At 38.5% G+C, this 23,438-nt stretch overlaps 2 protein-coding genes across 2 annotated transcripts in view; one reads left to right on the forward strand and one right to left on the reverse strand.

Annotated features, from left to right (window-relative positions):
• Nucleotides 1–2,680, forward strand: part of col2a1b (collagen, type II, alpha 1b) — a 64,095-nt gene extending 61,415 nt beyond the window's left edge. The window contains exon 54 of the mRNA XM_084101216.1: nucleotides 850–2,680. Within this exon, the coding sequence (XP_083957342.1) occupies nucleotides 850–996 (147 nt within the window). The 3' untranslated portion in view covers nucleotides 997–2,680. The remainder of the gene's footprint in view (nucleotides 1–849) is intronic.
• A 2,950-nt stretch (nucleotides 2,681–5,630) lies between these two features.
• On the reverse strand, nucleotides 5,631–18,164 carry myg1 (myg1 exonuclease). The gene is made up of 7 exons (XM_084101217.1): nucleotides 17,959–18,164; nucleotides 16,104–16,216; nucleotides 12,345–12,504; nucleotides 11,342–11,491; nucleotides 10,298–10,420; nucleotides 8,240–8,421; nucleotides 5,631–5,873 (listed from the first exon to the last, which is right to left on the reverse strand). The coding sequence occupies exons 1-7, from the start codon at nucleotides 18,115–18,117 to the stop codon at nucleotides 5,690–5,692; spliced, it is 1,071 nt and encodes a 356-aa protein (XP_083957343.1). The 5' UTR covers nucleotides 18,118–18,164; the 3' UTR covers nucleotides 5,631–5,689.
• Between the last annotated feature and the right edge of the window lie 5,274 nt (nucleotides 18,165–23,438).

Consider the following 23,438-nt stretch of genomic DNA (forward strand, 5'->3'; position numbering starts at 1 on the left):
ATCTTTCGATCTAATGGGCAAAATAAGCTTGTGCAATTTACATATAAACGTGACCGGAGACGACGGAAAAACGTACCGAGAGCATCAGCTTTAGTTTCTGCTCTGACAGCTGCAAGATCACGCTGAGTGTGTGTTAGAAATTCGGAAAGTTGAGAGAACATTGTGCTTGGTACGTTTTTCGTCTTCACTTGCGTCTTCAGCCGACAAAGTTTAAATCCCGTCTGGCTTGTGCGCTTCCCATAATGTTCCAGATTAGGTCAGTAGGCGGAGAGTAGCGTCTATTGTCAGTAGCACCTCAATGCAGTCCACAAGGTCCAGGGGGTGGGGTTGGATCCACATCTAAGGGGTGGAGATTGGTAGGTTTAGGGGTGGGTTTAGGGATCAGGGGGTGGAGATGGGTAGGTTTAGGTATATGTAAGGTGGGAGGAGTTGGATCTGGATCCAACTCCTCCCCCTGGACTTCGTGTTCTGCAGTGAGGACCATCTCTCTATTGTGGCTGTTTGAACACATTCGACCACATGAGCGTTTACACTACGAAAGCAATTCGGTCGAATGCATTTTCGATGACCTCTGGAAGTGGTCAAAAGTGGACAAGCTCTAAACTTTTCAGACCCCGTTTACAGTCCACTTGTGATCCAATCATCCAAAACACATCTTAACACCAGGTGTGAACAGGGTCATTGTACAAGAAGAGATACACATTCTCAAACAGAGATCTGATGTATTAACTGGCAACTAAAATGTGAGAAGGTTTATCTTGCGTTTTCCTAGAGGCCATTCACACAGAATGCGTTTTTGCTTTGGAATGAAAACAGTCCCTTTACCGTTGAGGTCTTTTGTCCCTACAGAAACACACAGGACAATGGAGCAAGACGGTCATCGAGTACAAATCACAGAAGACTTCACGCCTACCCATTGTGGACATTGCACCTATGGATATTGGAGGAGCAAATCAGGAGTTTGGAGTGGACGTGGGCGCCGTCTGTTTCTTGTAAAGACGAAACCTGGATGCAGAACGAATGAGAGAGACAACACACACTCGAGAGCGAGGAACAAAGAAAGAGAGGAACTAAAGAACTAGACATTTTTTAAGTGGGACATCTTTTTATGACTAGAAGAAAAAGTGCTTCCGAAAGATTTTTTTTAATAGGATATGCACTGATAGGCACTAGCAGTTCATCTGTGACTGACCGGCAGACAATCTCCCATCCCAACCCTCAGCCCTCCGGGAAAATCTCACAATCCAGCCGAACGGTACATAAGGGAGTATGCCAGCGAAAAAGACAGAAGTAGAAGTGTGTCTTGGTTTTATTTATTTATTGTTAAGGTGCTACACCTCCCCCCCCCCCCCCACCCCACCCCTCCCCTCCCGTGCATTTGGATCAAGCGTTGTACATCAGTGTAGAATGTTAGCATTTTCATCTACGATTATTCTATGATTTTACAACACCCTGAACTTTGAGAACCACATGCAAGTGTTCGTCTTTCTTGTCGCCACAGTGTATGTAAATTGCTGTGCATTAAAACATAATCAATGGTGCTAATCTTATTAAACACCCTGCATTTTTTTCCAACGACCAGATATATAATAGACATTTGTTTGTTTGTGTATGTGCGCGCACGCTGAAGTTAGGTTTTCTTTCTACAGTCTTCTCACCTCAGTATTACATGTACTTCTAAAGGAGACCTTTCACATAAGTGGTCTGAAGCCAAGTTTTGAATTTTTATTTTTAAGCTACCTCACGCTAGACAGAACAATTACAGAGAAAGTAATGCCTTACTATTTTGTAAAGTCAGCATAAAGCTAGAATCCAAAGTCAAGTCAAGTCACCTTCATTTATAGAGCGCTTTTTACAATATAGACTGTTTCAGAGCTGCTTTACGGTGATAATAGGACATTACAGTAACAGAGATTGTTTTGGCTTTACAGCAGCTCTAGAATAAAGTTATTGTCCAGCTAAAGTTAGTTTTTGATTTATTCACTTCCGTTGCAAAGATCATTAGTTTTTACTTTTACCTCCTCCATCCTACTCTTTATAAAATCGCTTTATCGATCGGCCCCAAGCACATTTGATAAATTGACCTTCAACCGGTCTCCTGTCCTTTGAGAACCTATATACAGTATGTGATGGTGGAAAAGCTAATAGCTGTCTTAATATTGCTTTTATTTTCTTGTGTTATGGTTTTAATGAATGCAAATGTTAGAAATGTACAACTTTTTTTTCTTCCTTTGGTTTTAGATGCACTCTTAGATAAAGGGTAAGAGCTACTCAAGCGCATCAACCCATCTTGCTTACAGTATGTGCGTTGTGTTGCTTTAAGTTGCTGTTTTTGCTCAAATAAAAGGATAGTACATCTTTGTTCGGTTATATAGTATGGGTTACATTGGTGGGTTGATCTATTTTGCCTGTTTGTTTTTTTATTTTTTTGAAAATAAAGAAAAAATATAGCATCACAGCTTAAGTTAAATAGTTCCTTATGACGGTCATTCATATTTCAGATAATATGTACAAATAATACAGTGTGCAATAGCACACAGAGTAGGATCTGTCAGTCTGGTTAGTGTATTTATGTAAAGTAAATTTCAACTTGTACATGTGTGCTGTTTTTCTATGACTTTTTACCTTAGCAATAACAGATAGAAATCATTTCTATGAAATAAATAGAATAATGATGGTATATCTTCTATGGTTTTTCTTATGGCATGGCTTTGTGTTTCAGTGAGGATATTAGAGTGAAAAGTAATGTCATTTATGCGGCTCTCGGGTGCCAGACACCACCAGCAGTTTTGATTATTTATATAAAAATGTCATGGCCCCCAGAATATTTTGTTGTTTGAATATCTGAATATGCAACTTATCAAAAGAAAGAACAAAGCCTCTGCTTTTAAACTACAACAAAAAACTGTTTTATTGTAGTTTCATGCATTCATTTTCTTATCAACACTTGACTGTGGGTAAGGTCCTCTTCATGGGTTCATTCATTAAGGCAATTTTACAGATTACATGTGCGTAAGCAATGCTTCTGTCGCTTGTTTCTGCTTTTTCTTCCCATGTGTTTTGATCAGGAGATTCTGTACTCTTTCAGAAGAAGTAGTGCCTACCGTATAAAAGTGAAAACATGGATTGCTGGAAAATGTAGTCAGTGGTAGGGAAAGAGTTAAGGATGAAAACAATGTGTATTTCTGTGTGGGGTCAGAAAAGAGCTTGTGACTGCTGCTGTTTGTCCAGTGTGATACGGGAGACTTACAAGCAAATAATAATATCAAATGTGAGTAGCCTAGGCCACAATTAATAAACATGGTGTCACATTTACCAGAGATTAACTGCTGGGAAAGGCTATAATGGTCATATTTATTTGTTCATTTATTTTTAATCGTTTAACCTCAGTGACATTCGGGAAAACAATCCAGAAGAGCATAGAGGAATTGGACACATGAAGACTTGCTGGACTTATTGATAGAGTCGGAGAAGAGAAATCCTGACACCTTCTGGAATTTCTTTGAAGAGCAGCTGAAAGTGACATTACAGAAGAGACGTGTGTGTGAGTGTGTCACATCGTGCCCATCATAAAGAATAAACGCAATGAGATTACCTTCATCGTACCCGGGACAAATGAACATGGCACTCGGGCAGTGCTAAAGGAAACCAAAACTTCCATCCAAACATCAAATGGCCCTCCAGGGCCTCATTTATAAAATGTTGAAGAAACCGTCCTACATTTGATCGATCATTTCTCCAATACGTGATTCAGAGAACGAACGTTTTCCACCCGTCTTCCAGAAGAGAAATGTCTGCTTGTTTCCGCCACTGAATAACAAATAAATAAATAAACAAGCTTCCATAGAATTCTGTAAATTGCAAATTATCTAGAATGTGCGCAGGCGCAGTTGAATGCATGTTTCAGATCTCCGCCTTGTAAACATCTACATTTACATGCATTTACAAGCATAGATATCATATATAAACGCTAGATGTCTTATGGCGCAGTCACTTCCGGCATCACCGTTCGGCCATCTTGTCACAGTGAAGCTGTGAATTAAGGTGAGTGATCAGCACGCACACAAATCCTCTTATCTCGCTGAAATCTTGACGGATTTACAAACGGTTTGGTTTCTTACAAACGTTATTAACGTGGCTATAATTCCGAATGCTTAAACATGTATGTTATAATTATTCATATGTATGCAGTGTATGTATGCAGTGCCATAACTACATCTCTGACGTTTATAACAAAACAAACCGTTTGAAAATCGGTAGAAAATTGAGCAAGTTATGGTTATTTAAAAGTACATGCACCATTAAACAAGTGAGCGAGCACACTGTGGCAAGATGGCCGCCACGTGCGGACGTCGACCTCCATTGGTCAACAGCGCGCACGAGACATCTAGCCTTTATATATGATATCTATGCTTGTAAATGCCTCCTAATGTCAGAACATCACCAGTGAAGGCCAGAGGCTTTACCTGAGAATAGCGAGCGGCAAGATTTGTTTAGATTTCCAAATACCTGCTCTCGGACTCTCAGCTGCCACAAGGTTGAAGAAAAAGTGGATTATGCACTAGCAGTACCGATTTTAGTGTATGCACACTAAACAGTAAAATATGGGGTATTTTTTCATGACATCGTTGTACTAAAAACGTTTTTCACGTACAGAAGACAACATTGTCAAAACGAACCCCGTTCACTTCACACTGATCCGTGAAAACGAAAAAAAAAAAAAAACGATTCTATGTCGTTTAAAAGGCCCTGAACGTTCAATTCTGTGTGTGCACACGTTTTATAAACGAGGCCCCAGGAGTCTTCAGGAAAAGCAGTGACAGAAAAAGTACACTTTTGCCAAAAAACAAATCCAGGACACAGTAAAAACAGTGAGTAGTCTGGTTCAACCCAGTACAAACGCTATGTTTAAAGTTTAAGAGTACTTTAGTAACACATAAATCATTCTTAGAGGTTTCAGTTTAAGCACAGCAAGGAGTAAAGATGATTATTACAATATTGGCCCAAAGTTATGTCCAGCCTAGGGAAATCTTTACCCTTTATTCAGTTATGCATCAAAGATTTTGCAATAATTTTGCATAGTTGTGCTAAGAGTCAAATGTCTTGTTTGGGCCAGGCTGTTATACAAAGAAATTATGAACACATGCAAAAACCAGAGAACCAGTCAAATATTAATTACTGATTATGCTGTAGTCAATGTGTGCTTTTTCCTGTGAGCTTTTTGTTTTACTATGCATTTTTTTGCATTGTAAATTAAAACCTGTAACTGTTATTTGCCAAATCATTTCGCCAGATAAATACCTTAACCAAGTTTAGTGTTTCGTTCTTCCCTTATATTTAAAAAAAAAACATTTTCCTCATATTTTGATGGTTTAATGTAATTTGTAGGGTCACTGAAAAAAACAAATATCCCTTTGCAACTTCTGTATGACTGTTAACTGTTAATTTATTAGGCCAAGAACAAGGTCAGTATTTTCATTATCTGTATAAACTCTGTTACGCAGATCACTGTATAAGTCTAGGCTGCTGAAATTCATTCCGTCCAACAGGATGCAGAAATAATATATATTGTGAATAATCCATGATCATTTTTCATAGTGAATACAAACAAGAAAATAAATACACGCTAATAAGATTTTGCATTTATTGGTTTTCACGAGAGCTGTGATGTGACAGTGAATGACAGGTGTCACTTGTTGGGTAAAGGTTTGGGTGCCGTTTGAAGCGTTCTTTTGGCCATTTCCAGAGCGCCCTCCTTCGTCTTGTTCCCTCCAATGAAACCACTGGCATGGACGAAGATGCAGCCAGGAATCCCACTGAGATCGGACAGTGCTTCGTCTCGGACACCTCGCCATTCCTCCAAAATACTCAACCTAGAGAACCAACAAATTTACAATCGATTAGTGATGCACGATATATCGGATAAGATCGGTATCTGCCGATATATGTTCCTTTGAAATGTTATCGAAAAATGGAAAAAAATGTATAAGAAATTTGGCAGATATTTTAAAGCTGATATATATAACGGATTATTTCCTTCAACTGAGACACTTCAGATGCGCACTGTTTGAATTGCTTGAAATATGATTGGAATCACTTTTAAAAAAAAGAAAAGAAAATAATAAGTAGTAATAAAATGCCCTGGTCATTTCTAGGCTTGACCACTGCAATGCTCTTCTGGCTGGACTTCCACCATGTGCAACTAAACCTCTACAAATGATCCAGAACGCTGCAGCTCGTCTCGTCTTCAACGAGCCCAAGAGGGCCCACGTCACTCCTCTGTTCATCTCTCTGCTCTGGCTACCACTCGCTGCTCGGATCAAGTTCAAGGCATTGAAACTGATTTACCACAGGCTTAGCTCCCTCCTACTTTCACTCACTCCTACGAGTCTACATCCCTGCCAGAACCCTACGATCGGTCAACGAGCGATGGCTCGTGGTTCCATCACAGAGAGCCACACAATCACTTTCCAGAACCTTCTCATTCACGGTTCCATGCTGGTGATGCTCTCCCCACCCTCATCCGGGATGCAGAATCCCTGACAACATTCAACAGTCAACTGAAAACCCATCTCGTCTGGCTTATGCTACTCTGAGCAATGCCTGACCTTTGTATTTTGAGCACTTCTTGCGTTGTTTTTGCCTATTCACGATGACTTGCTTGCTTTAGTCCTCATTTGTAAGTCAGTTTGGACAAAGGCGGCTGCTAAATCAGGGGTCCTCTACCGGTCCGTGGGACATTTGGTACCGGGCCGCACAGAAATAATAAATAACTTAACGTATTTTCCGGACTATAAGTCGCTCCGGAGTACAAGTCGCATCAGTCAAAAAATGCGTCATGAAGAACTATATAGTCTTCTCTAAGTCTATAAGTCGCATTTATTTAGACATTTATTTCACACACACACAAAAAAAATGTTACAGACGGGACAGTTCTCCGTTACGGACGTGAGCGCTCTGAAAGCGCCACTAAAAGACTGCTTTAAAACTTGCACAGAGACCTCAAACAGAAAGCACAAAGCCTGTCTTTAAATTTAATTTCATTTTGTATTAATTGTATCTTAATTTTAATCAATGTTTCATAAACCAATTGCCTGGATTTAATAAATAAGAAGTTAATATATTAGAAAATATTTAATCACGACACGGAGGCGCCGGCGCGTGAACTGGAGCTTGTCTCATAAATGAACCGAAACTCACAGACCTGAGACATCTATATAAAGCTTGAAATGTGTACTTTTAAACAGAACAATTTAAAATGAAAGAAAACAGACTGTTCTCTGCTTATATAATTCGTATGAAATGTGCATTTCTCTCTGGCGCGTTCACCACTGCGAAGATCACGAGTCAGCATCATCAACTTCATCTTTGCAGCCGACACTAACACAGAAAACACTTATTAGTAAACAATTAAAATGTCTCCTGCTATATTGTACATATTCATAATCATTCATTTTGCCGGTTCTTTGTGACAGCTTTTAGGTGCTTTATTGGCAGCGCCACCCTTACATGTTACATGAACGCATCAGCACCGCATCAGCACCGAAAACATGGAGATTTTTTTGGGGGGGGGGGGCCTTTTGTTTGTGTTCAGGCTTTCTCAGTTGTCTTTAGACGCGATGTTACGAGGACGCTGCTAATAAAGTTATAGTAATAAAGTAGGCCTACACATTGGATTCACGTTTATTATTATATTTCAAAAATACCCCAGTTTTTATGCCGGTCGTATCATTTTATTTTGTTGTATTTATCCTCCACACCTTAAAGGCCGGTCTGTGAAAATATTGTCTGATATTAAACCGGTCTGTGGCGCAAAAAAGGTTGGGGACCGCTGTGCTAAATGACTAAATGTAAAGTGCAACAGTTAAGTCTGTCATATCAGCTACATAAAATTATAATGAGAACATTATAATTGTGTGTTTGGGTCATGGCTTTTAATGATGACACTTGTTTTTGTAATAAAATTATATAAAAATTTGGATTTAGATTTATTGGCCAATTTATCGGTTATCGGCTTTCAAATATAAAGAATTATCGGTTATCGCCCAAAATGTTCATATCGGTGCATCTCTACAATCAATGCAAATCCAGATTAACTCATTTATAACCAGTAACAGTGAACGCAATAAGGCAGCCGTGAAGCCTTCAGTTATTACACATTATTCAGTCTTACGTCACTCTTGAAAAACAAGGCAACAGAAGCGGAGTCTGGGAATGAAGACGGCAGGAAAAGCCACACCTGTTCTGAAAGGTGTTCAGTCCGGCCGGGACACACTGGACTCTCCAGTGTTCGTTCTGATCCGTGTACAGCACAAACTTAATGGGCACTTTCACCTCCATCTCCTTCTCCAGGGAAAACAGATGCTCTTTCCAGGGACAGCCGCCCTGAGCCAGCAACACGATCTCCCCGCTCGGATCCACCTGCGGGAACAACCCCACCATGACCATTACTTTCTCATTCTGGGTTTGTGTCATAAACTGAGTCTGTTGGGTAGTTTATTTATTTGAACACATTATAAAGGACTGTTGAGCTGAGGTGCGTTTTCCGAAAGCTTCGTTATCAGCAGTTCAACGAGTCGGTGTTTCCCGAAACCATTGTTCCAACGAACATTCGCAAACAGCATCGCAGAGTTGTGTGTTTGGAGCGACAGCTCTCGACCTGTGGTTAGAAGCAGAGTTTCCTGTTTACATGACATGTGGACTCAATAAATCCTGATCTTGAGCAAAATAAGCAAGCTGACATTTAGTGCAATCTGTATCTTTTATTTAGAATACATACAAATGTAATTTGCGTCTTTTAGTTTGTCAAGAGATTTAAAGCACCGTTTTTGAAGAGTGCGCATGTGTGAACGTGCTCGACTATGTAAGAACGAGTCTATGATTGAATCTGGAAATAAAGCAAAATAACTGAGAAAAATGAGAAATAGTCGTCAGACTCCATGTCCGTAATTTATAGCAAAACATCTAGCATTAATTTGATATCAAACAGATTCATTAACAGTAGTTATCACTCTACCACATACGTGACATCATTAACCAACGCGGTTGAATGACCAATTTGCGACAATACAGTTTCAGGAAACTGAAGTCGTGATTAGCTAGTGGATTTCTTCAATGATGCATCTCACTACGGTAGTGAAGCGGCGAGTTTCGTCGTTGTACGGGAAACACACCCCTGATCAGTTTTTTTTAGTTGTTAAGACAAAAATAAAGCATATTTTCAAAAAATCTTGCAAACGTCCCTTTTGCTCAAATCAAACATCACAATCACAACTCTTACAGGTGCTCACAAAGACAACAGGTGAATGTAGGCTACTCTCGATAACAGGAGCAACATGAGGAACACTGTCAGCTGTGTGTCATGAGTATTGCTTTACTTTCAATTACTAACAAAGTAAAGTACTAAGCAATGAATAACTGCTGCGGTCACAGCGAAGATGCCATTTTTTTCAGGTCACTCTACTCACACAAACTCTTTACTAAAAATTATTTTTGTCCCTGAAGTCTATATATCATGATTTTTTTTTTATTTGTACATCTGGGACCGGTTTCACAAAGCTATTTTAGACCGGTCTATAGTGTTAGACAAGTCTAAAATTTTCTCATAGACTAGTCTAATGCAAGTTAGACTGTTTCACAAAAATAAAGACTGACTTAATTTAGACCATAAAAATTAGACACCTTACCCCCAGACTAACCTAGGTTTAAGACTCTCTGTTACCTTGGCAACCAGCAGTAACAATCAGTTACATTACAAACAGCCAAAAGAAAATGGAAAATGGCTCATAATTTAAACATTTCTTATTGTTACTACATTCTCCGCTAAATTTCCCAAGTAAAATGTCCTTGTAACTGTTATACTCCTCCAACAAACACATATTTTCCGCTGGGGTAAACTGCACTGGGCGGTTGAATGCGCTTATGCTCATGCACATCCGCCATGTTTTTTGTTTTGAAAAGTGTCTTATTTTACCCAGAATGCATTGCAGTGTAGTCCTACTTAAGATAGTCATAGTCTTAAGAGCTTTGTGCAACGGTCTGATTTAGATGTCTATCTGAAGTCTGACTATCTACTATATCTAAGCCATAGTCAAAGTCTATCTTTGTGAAACCGGCCCCAGATAGTGTGAAATCATTCTCTCATGACACACACACACCTGACCTGTGCTTGTGCTGAAGCAACAATGAAATGATCTCAGTTTGATCATGCAGTGCTCTGGCAGAGCAGGCGAGACAGACACTCGAGTACAGTCGTGCATCAGTGAATCCAGCTTGAAAACGCTCAGATGTGAATTACCAGATATCTCGTCTGAACCGCTTGTTGCACGACCTCTCTCGCCGGGAGCCAGGCGTTCGTGTAGTAATCCAAACGGTCCTGGAATTCGGCTCCTACAAGAGCCAGGGCTTTATGGAAACCCTCCTGTGATGTAAAAGTGATATTGTTAATATGATTATAAAAATGTATGATATTCACTAGAACTTCAGAGCCCTGACCTAAACTATTGTAATGGACTGAATTGTGAAAATCGGATGTGTAACTATATCTGTGCATTCATTCTCCCTTTTTTTAATATCAAAAATAAAAATGTTCTGCCTTGCTTTAATACAGAAGACTGTGTGTAATGATTGTAGTCAGCTTAAAGTGCATTTGTTTTATAATGTTGGTTTGACTAAAATGGGAAGAAAAACTAAAATTCCAAGGTTCACATTTAATTCAGCAGGATTTTTTCCCCTTCTATCTCTATTAAACTGTCAATCACTGTCAACTAAGAGAAGTGACAGAAAACAGTAAACTGCAATCAAATCTGTGCACCAGGGTTCCCACACCTCGGTTAACTTCAAATTCAAGGACCTTTCAAGGACTTTCCAGGTCCAATACCCTCCCATTCAAGGACTTGATGGGGAACACATTTATTGTGTCCAGCAAAAAACGTTGAGGTTCCATCACAGTAATTTCGAGTGCACGTGAACGTCACGTCAAAGTACAACACAAAGTACCAAAACAAGAGCAAAAAGCGGGTAAGCGTAAGAAGTAAGCGGGAAATACTTAACGTAACGCGTAAATGCGCGTAACTAACGTAAATCAAGCAAGCTAGTGTGCATAGGCCACGAAGTGTTGGCGAAATAACACGTTAGCGGACCGGAGGGAATAATATGGAATTTTTTTCTTGCACAAAATAAATTCAAGCACTTTTTTTTTCCCGATTAACAAACTTTCAAGGATTTCAAGGACCCATGGGAACCCTGATGCACATATTGAATCGAATCGTGACCTCAAGAATCGTGAGGTACCAAAAGATCCCCCCCGCCCATGAAACACGTGTGTGTGCTCTCAGTGAACCTCGGTGTCCTGGTCTTTGCTGTTCCAGTGTGGGTTGAGATGGCCGACGCGAGCGCTGAGGGTCGTGGAGATCGAGTAACGTGCCTCTCCGTCACACTGACAGATCCCATTATCCACTGCGTCCACTTCCTCCACAAAGTTCTCATACATCTGAAACAGAAGACTTCAGTGTCGGACGCTGGAACATCTGAGTTCTGCTTTAAAGGGTTAGTTCACCCAACAATTAAAGTTCTGTCAGTAATCACTCTCCCTCATGTTGTTCAACCCTGTAAGGCTTTCGTTCATCTTCAGAACACAAATGAAGATATTTCTGATTAAATCTGAGAGCTGGCTCACTCCTCCATAGGCTTCTCTGTTATTGAAACTTGCCGCCCCAGAAAGTTAGTAAAGACAATGTTTAAAATAGTCCAAGTGACTACAGTGGCTCAACCTTAAGTTTATCAAGCGGCGAGAATACTAAATACTGACTTTATTCAACTCTTGATTTTCTTCTGTGTTTCTGAGAGAGTTCACGTAGTGTAACAGCGCAGCGCTTCTGGGTTGTACGTCAGCACGGAGGCTCACTATTGGCCGACGCTGGTCATGTGTGTGATGTGTGTGTGTCTCAGTTCTGACGTACAACCCAGAAGTGCTGCGCTATTACACTACGTGAACTCTCTCAGAAACACAGAAGAAAATCAAGAGTTGAATAACGTTGTTATTTTTGTTGTTTTTGCGCACAAAAAGTATTCTCGTCACCTGATAAACTTAAGGTTGAGCCACTGTAGTCACTTGGACTATTTTAACAAAGTCTTTACTAACTTTCTGGGCCAGCAAGTTTCAATAACAGAAATGCCTATGGAGGAGTGAGCCAGCTCTCAGATTTAATCAAAAATATCTTCATTTGTGTTCTGAAGATGAACGAAAGTCTTACGGGGTTGGAACAACATGAGGGAGAGAAATTACTGACAGAACTTTCATCTTTGGGTGAACTAACCCTTTAAAGCGTTCAGGTTAAACTGACCTTGTCATAAAGGACCTCCAGCCGCGTGTCGTCCTCCTTCATCTGTGTCAGCGCGGACAGAACTCGTTTGCCAAAATGAAGGTAAACCAAACCTGCCGAGCTCAACTTCGTCACCCACGGCTTCTCTGGATGCAAGCTATGGAAGTTTTCTGCAAAAGATCTGTTGAAAAGAAACAGTCAGGTTCACACACTCACTGATCAATAATTCACCGAATCCTCACTCGCGTCTCTCAGGCGAACCAAAAGATCATTATCTTTCCGTTTCACTAAAACGTCCTTAAAAGTTCACTCTAAAATAAAATTGTCATTGAAGGATTAGTTCACTTTCAAATGAGAATTAGCCCATGATTTACTCACCATACAGTGATCATAGGTGTATATGACATTGTTCTTTCAGACGAATACAATCAGAGTTATATCAAAAACTGTCCTGGCTCTTCCAAGCTTTATAATGGCAGTGGATTGCAACCAACAGATTGAAGCTCAAAAACTTGATTCATCCGTCATAAGCGAACTTCACGAGTTCTGTCGGGTTAATAAAGGCCTTGAAGCAAAACAATGAGTTTGTGTAAGAAAAATATTGATATTTAACACGTTACAAAGTAAAATTCAAGCTTCTGTCCAAAAGGCCATACTATGGAGCTTATAATATGACAAAATGATTTGAATTTGAATTGTGTAAATTTGAATTATTTGCAAGTGTAATCTAACAAAATTTAATTTTAGGTGGTAGTTTAAATAGTTCTGAATTTGATTTTTTTTAAACGAATATTGAACATTTGAAATTTAACAAATTGAAATGTTTTTATGGCTGAATTTTATAGACATGTATTTTCAAACAGCTAGTTTTTTTGTTCTGAATTCGTATACTGCAAATATTCAGTTTAAAAAAATACAGATTCAAGTTTTCAAGATGAAGAAATTTGGAACTTCAAATTCAGTTTTCTAAAGTTCAATCTCAAAAATTCAAGTTCAAAAATTCAGATCTTACAGAAAGTAGGTCACAGGTCATCCACAGTCGAACAGAGCATTTTGGCTGCACTGCAGTAGTTTTCTGCCGCAAACGCGGTGGTGGTTCAAGAGAATCCGTGTATCTTTTGTTCAGTCGTTTTTTTATTTAATATTAAGAGTAGAAAAATGAGAAAACAGCTTGAGTATTAGATTTCTAATATTCTAGTAATAATAGTCCGCTGCAGCAGTTGCACGGAGCTTACAAAACGCGTGTATTGCAACTATAGGCTACATTTAATTTTCTCATCAAACAACTAGACTAACGAATGGCTCGGTACAACAGAAGAGCCTAGAAAGGGCTTTTTCTCTGTGTAGACCAGCAGTTGGTCTGAATTTGCTATAACCTAAAGCCTATTTTCTGGACTGTATAGGCTAAGTCACGTTTTATCATGAAACACGCTGTGATTTATTCCAAAGTGACTCAGGCATATATAATGCATTTAACGTTAAATAATCTAAATGTTGACTTTCAAAAGTAGGCGCGCCAAGAAGGCTATTCTCTGTATTTTGGTTCATTTTTGGTGAGCGCCAGAAAGATCTAAAGAGACCGAGACGCGCTAAAGCAGCGCATCATGTTGTTTTATTTATTATCACCAAAAATGAACCAAAATACAAAGAATAGCCTTCTTGGCGCGCCTACTTTTGAAAGTCAACATTTAGATTATTTAACGTTAAATGCATTATATATGCCTGAGTCACTTTGGAATAAATCACAACGTGTTTCATGATAAAACGTGACTTAGCCTATACAGTCCAGAAAATAGGCTATAGGTTATAGCAAATTCAGACCAACTGCTGGTCTACACAGAGAAAAAGCCCTTTCTAGGCTCTTCTGTTGTACCGAGCCATTCGTTAGTCTAGTTGTTTGATGAGAAAATTAAATGTAGCCTATAGTTGCAATACACGCGTTTTGTAAGCTCCGTGCAACTGCTGCAGCGGACTATTCTTCTACTCTTAATATTAAATAAAAAAACGACTGAACGAAAGATACACGGATTCTCTTGAACCACCACCGCGTTTGCGGCAGAAAACTACTGCAGTGCAGCCAAAATGCTCTGTTCGACTTATCTGAGATCCTTTACTCTTCCCTGTGGATGACCTGTGACCTACTTTCTGTAAGATCTGAATTTTTGAGATTGAATTTTAAAAAACTGAATTTGAAGTTCTGAATTTCTTCTTCTTGAAAACTTGAATCTGTATTTTTTTTAAACTGAATATTTGCAGTATACGAATTCAGAACAAAAAAACTAGCTGTTTGAAAATACATGTCTATAAAATTCAGCCATAAAAACATTTCAATTTGTTAAATTTCAAATGTTCAATATTCGTTTAAAAAAAATCAAATTCAGAACTATTTAAACTACCACCTAAAATTCAATTTTGTTAGATTACACTTGCAAATAATTCAAATTTACACAATTCAAATTCAAATCATTTTGTCATATTATAAGCTCCATACCATACGCAGTCTCTACTCACACCTAATGCACAACTTACGAAATGTATGATGTCAGGAATAGTGTAAATATCAGCCGTCGCATTACTCGCATTACTCACGCTTTACTCACGCTTTACACTTAAGTGGAATCCGTATGTTCGTTTATGTTGTAGTTATTTTACTTTATAAAGTTTTAAATATGAATATTTTTACAAAAACTCATTGTTTTGCTTCAGAAGGCCTTTATTAACCCGCCAGAGCTCGTGAAGTTCGCTTATGACGGATGAATGCACGTTTTGAGCTTCAATCTACTGCCATTATAAAGCTCAGAAGAGCCAGGATGTTTTTTATTATAACTCAGATTGTATTCGTCTGACAGAAGAATGTCATATATACCTAGGATGACTTGAGGGCGAGTAAATCATGGGCTAATTCTCATTTGAAAGTGAACTAATCCTTTAATCACTCACCCTCATGTCGTTCCAAACCCGTAAGACATTTTGATCATCTTCGTAACACAAATGAAGATATTTTTGATGAAATCTGAGAGCTTTCATAAAACTAATCCATATGACGATGGTTCTTCCAGAAGCTCAAACGTTCTGCGTAACGTTAGTTCTCGCACGTCAGGCAAACATGCTTTGTTTATCTCTTTATTAACTTTTTGAAACGTCAGTGGTAGATGCGTAGCTGTCAATAGAGGGACAGAAAGCTCTCAGATTTCATCAAAAATGATCTTCATTTGTGTTCTGAAGATGAACGAAAATCTTACGTGTTTGGAACGACATGAGGGCGAGTATTTAAGGACAGAATTTTTATTTTTGGGTGAACTATCCCTTTAATATCACTGCATGTGACACATATATGAACAATAAAATATTCATGACTGTTGCCCACATGTAATAACAATGCTTATTACATGGCTTGGTTGAATTCGAATGCAGAATGCGGTGTGTTATTTCTTGATAACAGACCGCTGCCAAGTATAACACACCGTTGCCATGAAAAACAGAGCGTTGCTATGGACACAGGATTCTAACCGTAGAGACGGAACGGACTATTTTCTTTAGCGGAAGCAATACAATCGTTTTTAAATCAATAAACTCCTTTTTAAATCAATATTTTGTGTCAAATTATTGATTTATTTGGTAGGTAGTCATGTAATAAGTGGGATAATGTATAGCGAGGCGGTTGTTATAGCGAATACAACCCCGACAGGCTGATCAGGACCCCGACACCCTTTCTTATAGTGTGCACAGCTCAATGTATGTCCAAAAAATACAACAAAAATCAGTGACTGAAACATGTACCTCTGGTGATGATCGTAGCGCTGACGACTGGGATCAAACTCTCCTCCAACATCCACCACCACATCACAGTCTGCCAGAACAGAGGAGTCTCTGCTGCGGACGATCTCTGCATCCTGAGCATGAGGAGAGACGACCGTATGATCAGGGTCAATTGAGATAGCACACGTACGTCTGTTAGATCACTTGATCTGGTAAGCATCTGCTGTTTACTAACATCTGATAGACATCAGTTTAACATACATTCTAAATCATTACATCTTAAAGACATCTTCTAAACGTCTATTTGACATCTGACAGGAAACGTCCTATAGACGTATTGCAGATGAGCAAACACTACGTGAAAAAAATACGTCTTCCAGATGTAAACACGCACATCAAATAGACGTCTCCGTGATGTACGTGTGCTGTTTGGAATGAATGATGGATGATGTTGCAGCAGTTCTCTATCGTCTCCCGTAGGAGAAATGTGTCTTAGATGAGAGAGAACTGCTGCAACATCATCCATCATTCATTCCACATAAAACATTCTGCCCTAAACTACTACTTCTTCTTTGGGCTTATTGGCGGTTCGCATTCTTAAAAAGAGCATTACCGCCATCTACTGTAGGTAATAGATCAGAGACAATATATCACAACTCCCAGAACAATCAGAGCTTGTGCTTTCAATGTTGCTCCTCCATCTACAGCCAAAGTCCATCATATTCCAGAGAGGGATACTGATACTAAAAATACTAATAGCCTATCTATATTCTATAGATCAAATTTGTTCTATTTAAAAACTGTATTATTAACCTACCCCCTTCAACTGAGTTTAAAATCATCTTTAATGTTAATTGTTGATTACCTTTCATCTGAAATTCTTCAATTATCTTACTTCTTTCCTCAGAATATTTATTACACTTAATAAGTACATGCTCCACTGTTTCTCTGATTCCACACAATCCTGTAGGATGTGTTCCTATTATTTGCATTGTTGAATTAAGTCCTGTATGTCCCAGTCTTAATCTAGAAATAATAGTCTTCCTTCCTTCTCCCACTTGAATTCCTTCCTCTACCTACCAATGGTTGTATTAAATGTAAATGTCTACCCTTTTTCTCATTATCCCAATACGATTGCCAATTTTTATTTATCTCCCTTTTAATTATTGATTTGATTTCTAATTTGCCTAATTAGCATATCTATAGTTTCCTTTGCCATAGCCTGTTTTGCTAATTTATCTGCTGCTTCATTTCCAGACACTCCAGTATGTGCCGGAACCCATACAAACTGAACTATCTTATTTGTCTGTTGCATCATGAACAATATCTGTAAGATTTCCAAAACGATATCCTGTCTAGTATCTGACTTTTGAGCTTCCAGGCACATCAAGGCTGAACTTGAATCTGAGCATATTAAAGTTTTACTTAGCCCCATTTCATTTATTTTATTAATTGCTACCATAATTGCTAGTAACTCTCCTGTAAACACAGAGACATGATCTGATACTCTTTCCCCTCTTTTTTTTAAAGAAAATAAAAAGATAAATTACCTAAAAAGCAAGCAACTCCTGTATTTATATGACCTCTAATCCGCCAACAATATGCAGTTGTGTCACTCCTTACTGGAGCTGTTTTTAATCAGTTTTGTCGACAATGGAACAAACTAATGTTTGTAGCGACTATGCTTGCATAAGTTATGCATATACTCTGAACACAACACATGTGAAGGGTCCGATATAATCTTATCGGCATGCTGTATCATAGGCATCTCAAAAACATCTTGTATTGAGTGTCTGTATTCAAGCTCCTCCGGATGAGGAGTCACACAGCAGAGTCAGTGAGTGAATGGAGTGTTTATCGTGAATGTACACCTGACCTTATACTCTGGCAGCTGTCGCAGAAAGAAACACGCCAGAACTTCATCACAGTGAAAGGTGCCGTTATGCGTCCCGATCCTCATCTTCTTCATCAGATGCTCTGTATTTATTAACACGTGACTGACGGCTCTCTTGACTGTCCGGCGGATCGCGTTCATCAAGAGAAGACACTTCTTCTTCTTCTTCTTCTTCCTATAGTTGCTTTTCTTTTTTTAGCGCTTAGCGAACCAGCATTACCGCCACCAACCGGACAGGCGTGAGAAGCGTCTTCTTCTTCTTCCTCTTTTTTTTCTTTTTCTTTTTTTTTTAGTGCTTTTTTATGCTTTATGTGAACATTCAGTTTACAATGTGAAATAACAGAATGAGAACACAGCAATAATTATTAAGAATAACAAAAAATATAAAAATAGTGAAAGAAAACACTTCAACAATATCATCGCACAAAACAAAAAACAGTTAGACAGTGATGTAAACAAAATAAAAAACAAAAACAAGACAAAAAAGAAAGACAGAGGGCATTACTTAAAGGACAAATCCAGTGAAAAATGAACCTGGGGTTAATTAACACATGGTTACCGAGTCGATCGTTCCCTGCGATGCGTTTTCATGAAAATCGAATGTAAAGAGTTTTATCTTTAAAAACAGATTAGCTTATAACACTAGTATAATGGGGCACAGAGTAAGTAAAAGTAAATCGCTAGTTAATACCACTAACAAGGCTCAAAATAGCCTCACACTAACACGGTAGCATAATGAGGGTCCCTACATGCAAACCGAAGCATTGAGAACTTTGTAAGTGTACAGACAGTTTAATAAGAAGATACTTTATAAAGACAGTACATTACGCGTTTACATGCAGGAGCCATCTTGGAAAACAGTCTCAACTAATCGAGTCACGAACGCTGTGCTACGTTAGATTTCACAAACGTAATTCCTATCAACAAGCTCACGTAGCACGCCGTTCGTGACTCGATTAGTCGAGACTGTTTTCCAAGATGGCTCCTGCATGTAAACGCGTAATGTACTGTCTTTATAAAGTATCTTCTTATTAAACTGTCTGTACACTTACAAAGTTCTCAATGCTTCGGTTTGCATGTAGGGACCCTCATTATGCTACCGTGTTAGTGTGAGGCTATTTTGAGCCTTGTTAGTGGTATTAACTAGCGATTTACTTTTACTTACTCTGTGCCCCATATACTAGTGTTATGAGCTAATCTGTTTTTAAAGATAAAACTCTTTACATTCGATTTTCATGAAAACGCATCGCAGGGAACGATCGACTCGGTAACCATGTGTTAATTAACCCCAGGTTCATTTTTCACTGGATTTGTCCTTTAAATGAAAAGATATCTAAACATTTATTACGGTAAAATGTTTGTAGGTCTGAGCGGTCTGAGCATAGATATCATATATAAACGCTAGATGTCTTATGGCGCAGTCACTTCCGGCATCACCGTTCGGCCATCTTGTCACAGGCAGGCTTAATGTAAGGTGAGTGATCAGCACGCACACAAATCCTCTTATCTCGCTGAAATCTTGACGGATTTACAAACGGTTTGGTTTCTTACAAATGTTATTAACGTGGCTATAATTCCGAATGCTTGAACATGTATGTTATAATTATTCATATGTATGCAGTGTATGTATGCAGTGTCATAACTACATCTCTGACGTTTATAACAAACCAAACCGTTTGAAAATCGGTAGAAAATTGAGCAAGTAATGGTTATTTAAAACTTTTAAATAACCATTACTTGCTCAATTTTTAAAACTTTTAAATAACCATTACTTGCTCAATTTTTAAATTAAAAGTACATGCACCATTAAACGAGTGAGCGAGCTGTCTGTGGCAAGATGGCCGCCACGTGCGGACGTCGACCTCCATTGGTCAGCAGCGCGCACGAGACATCTAGCGTTTATATATGATATCTATGGTTCTGAGTGCTTTTCTCCTCTTCTTCTTTGGGTTTTAACGACAGCTTGCATCCTTGATGTTGCATTACTGCCGTCTTCTGGCTCTAGTTATTCCCCATATACTTTAGTCCTCATATTCTTGTCATTAGTCCCATTTTAGACAGAAAGCAAATATTTAATTCCTTGTTCACTCTTACTGCAGTCCATTATACTCTTTACTCCATGTCCTATTAGTCATATTTTCTCCATGTCTTTTATCATATCTATCCTCTGTAATTCATATTTTGAACAATTAATAAGCACATGTTCTACAGTCTCAGGTATTTGGCACTGATCACAAAACCCAGTTTATTTATTTTATGATGCCCTATTCTTAATCTGGTTACAATAGTCTCTTCTCTCCTGTTTCCTCTCTTATTTTCCAGTGTCAACTCTTTTTTTAATTGAGTATAAATGTCTTCCTTTTAATTCTTGGTCCCACCTTTGTTGTCATTCTTTAGTAATGTTTCCCCACACTGTACTCTTTCCTTCTGATCTTGAAAGGCTGGTGACTGCTTCTATACTCTCTTTTTGCAGTGCTTTTTTGGCTATTTTCGTGTGAAGCGTCGGAAGAAAACGAAGCTTTTAGATTAGAATCAATTGAACCACTCGCTTCGCCAAATGACTCACTGGTTCGAATCGCTCGAAACGCCACTCGCTGGCGCCCCCTGCTGGCCAGAACAGCGGAGCTCACGCTGGCGCCCCCTGCTGGCCAGAACAGCGGAACTCCAGTCGCTGGCGCCCCCTGCTGGCGCCCCCTGCTGGCCAGAACAGCAGAACTCAGCCAAAACATGCACAAACCAACTGAAAATGTTTTATTGAAAGTGTAATCTATTACATGCCATGAACACATCATCGAATACCATTGAATAATAGATGTGTCTGTAGGCTATATGTTATTTTATTAAATGGCTTGTTACGTTTGTTTAATGGAAAGCTTGACCAATCAGACCAAGAGACTATTAACTACAAATCCTTTTATTGTTCAAATGTGTCATTAAACCTCTAGAAAGTTGATCAGAGATCAGGTAAAAACAATCAAAAAAAAAAAAAAAAAAAAGTAAAAGCCATTGGTTCATCAAATTTGCATATCCAGTATATTGTTAATCTGTTCATGGTACATTTTTTATTCACAAATGTAAATTCTTGGGTAAGATCCCGATACTGTAATTTTTCTGGTAGACTATAATTCATATGTTTTGTCCTTGATGGGCATTGAAAAGTCAAAGATTACTTTCAATGTTTAACTTTGTATAATTTTATTTATCTATTTGTTCTTTCTTCGCCTCTGGCTATGTTATTTTATTTGTATTGTTTTCGTGACGCATGTCTTGGGTTTTATTGTTACTGTTGTATTTGTTACATTTTCTTTCTTTTGGCATTAATAATAATTAAAAAATATAGCTGCGAGCAGTGATTGCGGGCCCAAGCCGGTGACACCGCCAACCTGGTGCCTTTAGTTACACTAAAGCCACCGGGGTGGCGGTGTCACCGGCTTGGGCCCTCCATCGCTGCTCGCAGCTATATTTATATATATATATATATATATATATATATATATATAATAAATGTAACAAAAAAAAATATATACATTATATATATGTAATAACAATTATTAAATTGAAAAAAAAAGAATAAAATGGGTTTAGTTCTGATATTTGTATAATTTTATATAGAAATAAATGGTGTATAATTACATTTTTAGAAGATAGGAGGTTTTTAGTGTTTCCTTTTTTGACATTAATCCCTCGCCATAGCAAAACCGTTTGAGATATTTATTATCTGTTTACAATTTAGCATTTTTAATGTTTTTTTTATCATGTTGAAAAAGTTTGGTGGGAATAAAATAAACCACTTAAGAGGAGTGGGTAAAAATGCAGAGGCTGATTTTGCAAATAAATCCACATTCAAACCAAAATATCTGACTTCCTGTTGCTCGGAGCTAATGACTGTAAATTAGAAAGTTGTCTGGCTCGATGAGACCAATATACGTACTGATTTTTGTAGCTGTTGGTAAAACTAACCCCCCCACTTTTGACAAAAGCATTTTGAAAGTGACACACTTCCTGCTGCCAGTTGGTGGCGCTATAACTTTGACTCACAATAGTTACATCCATCTGATCGGCCTCTTACCACGAACACACTGCTGAAGTTTCATCAAGATCAGTTAACGTATGCAGAAGTTATATCACTTCGTGTTTCTCTTTTCTCGCCATAAATTCGTTTCCTCGCCACGGCCAAACCGTTCGAGATATCAGAAATCCATCCGCAATTTAGCATCCTCAGTGTCTTTACTTTATGCACACCGAGATTGGTAGGGATCGGATTAATTTTCTAGGAGGAGTATTTCACATTCCACAGCAAGCGTTTTCCAAACAACCCATAATAGCCGACTTCCTGTTGGGCTGGCGTAAAACTTGACCAGGGGAAAGTTGTTTGGCCTGATGAGATCTATATGTGTACCGAGTTTCATATTAATTCATGCAAGCTAGTTTGATCTATGGACCAAGTTTTCGGACCCCATTCAAGGGGGCGCTGTTGAGCCCCCTGCCACGCCCGGGTACCAGCTTCAGCCGGCCCTGATGGCCGCAGGTTCTGACCTGTGTGCAAAGTTTCAAGAGTTTTCGAGCACGTTAAGGGCCCCAACAACCCCTGAAACCTTGAAAAACAATTATAAAAGCAAATCTCTCCTAACAGACAAATCCCCCACACCCCACACACACAGAGACACAGATACAGAGAGAGAGAGAGAGAGAAAGAGAGAGAATTCTCCAAAAAAATCACATTCAAACCAAAATATCTGACTTCCTGTTGGTGGGAGTTAATAACTGTAAATTAGAAAGTTGTCCGGCTCGATGAGAACAATATACATACCGATTTTTGTGATTCTAGGAAAAACTAAGCCCCCATTTTTGACTAAAGGTGGCGCTACTGAGCCCCTCACCACGCCCGTTTCTGAAACTTAAAATAATTTAAAAAAAATTAAAAAAAAGAAAGAATCCTTACGAAAACAATAGGGCCTTCGCCCTTTCAGGGCTTGGGCCCTAAAAAATGGTTCATGGGTTTACAGAGATCACCACTGGATAAACTTTTACAAAATGTATAAATGTATTCTGATATAATTCTTATTAATATTTATATATGTAAAGTGTAATTAATGTAAAATACTAAACTAACTCTTATTTAGTTGAATATTTGAATAACCGATGACAGAAAAATCACCAGTAAAATAGTTTTATCTGAAAGGTAAAATTGTTCTATGACTTATATAGCCTACAGGCATATGAATATTTACATATTTACTTTCCCATATTTTAATTGAAGATGCGTCATTAAAGAAACACGGTGAAATCAAATTGAATGATTTCGCTCAATTAACCTATACGTTTTAATGAAAGCAAAGATGTCTGGAATGTACATCTAATTCATAGAAATATTATTTAAAAATAACACTAGTAACAACATGCCACTTTGGGCCCTTCTGTGCCAATTCTGGTGGCCCATCTTACCCCAAGGGTCTAATTTT

The sequence above is a fragment of the Abramis brama genome (assembly GCF_963993115.1).
Source record: "Abramis brama genome assembly, chromosome: 23".
Classification (NCBI taxonomy): Eukaryota; Metazoa; Chordata; class Actinopteri; order Cypriniformes; family Leuciscidae; genus Abramis; species Abramis brama.

What these genes read in the sequence shown, in the direction of transcription:
- myg1 (XM_084101217.1), bottom strand. Translation starts at nt 18,117, where the DNA reads ATGAACGCGATCCGCCGGACAGTCAAGAGAGCCGTCAGTCACGTGTTA. An exon ending in GACAGCTGCCAGAGTATAAG is followed by an intron (nt 16,217 to 17,958) that starts GTCAGGTGTACA and finishes CCTCATGCTCAG; the next exon opens with GATGCAGAGATCGTCCGCAG. An exon ending in CGGTTCAGACGAGATATCTG is followed by an intron (nt 8,422 to 10,297) that starts GTAATTCACATC and finishes TTGTTCCCGCAG; the next exon opens with GTGGATCCGAGCGGGGAGAT.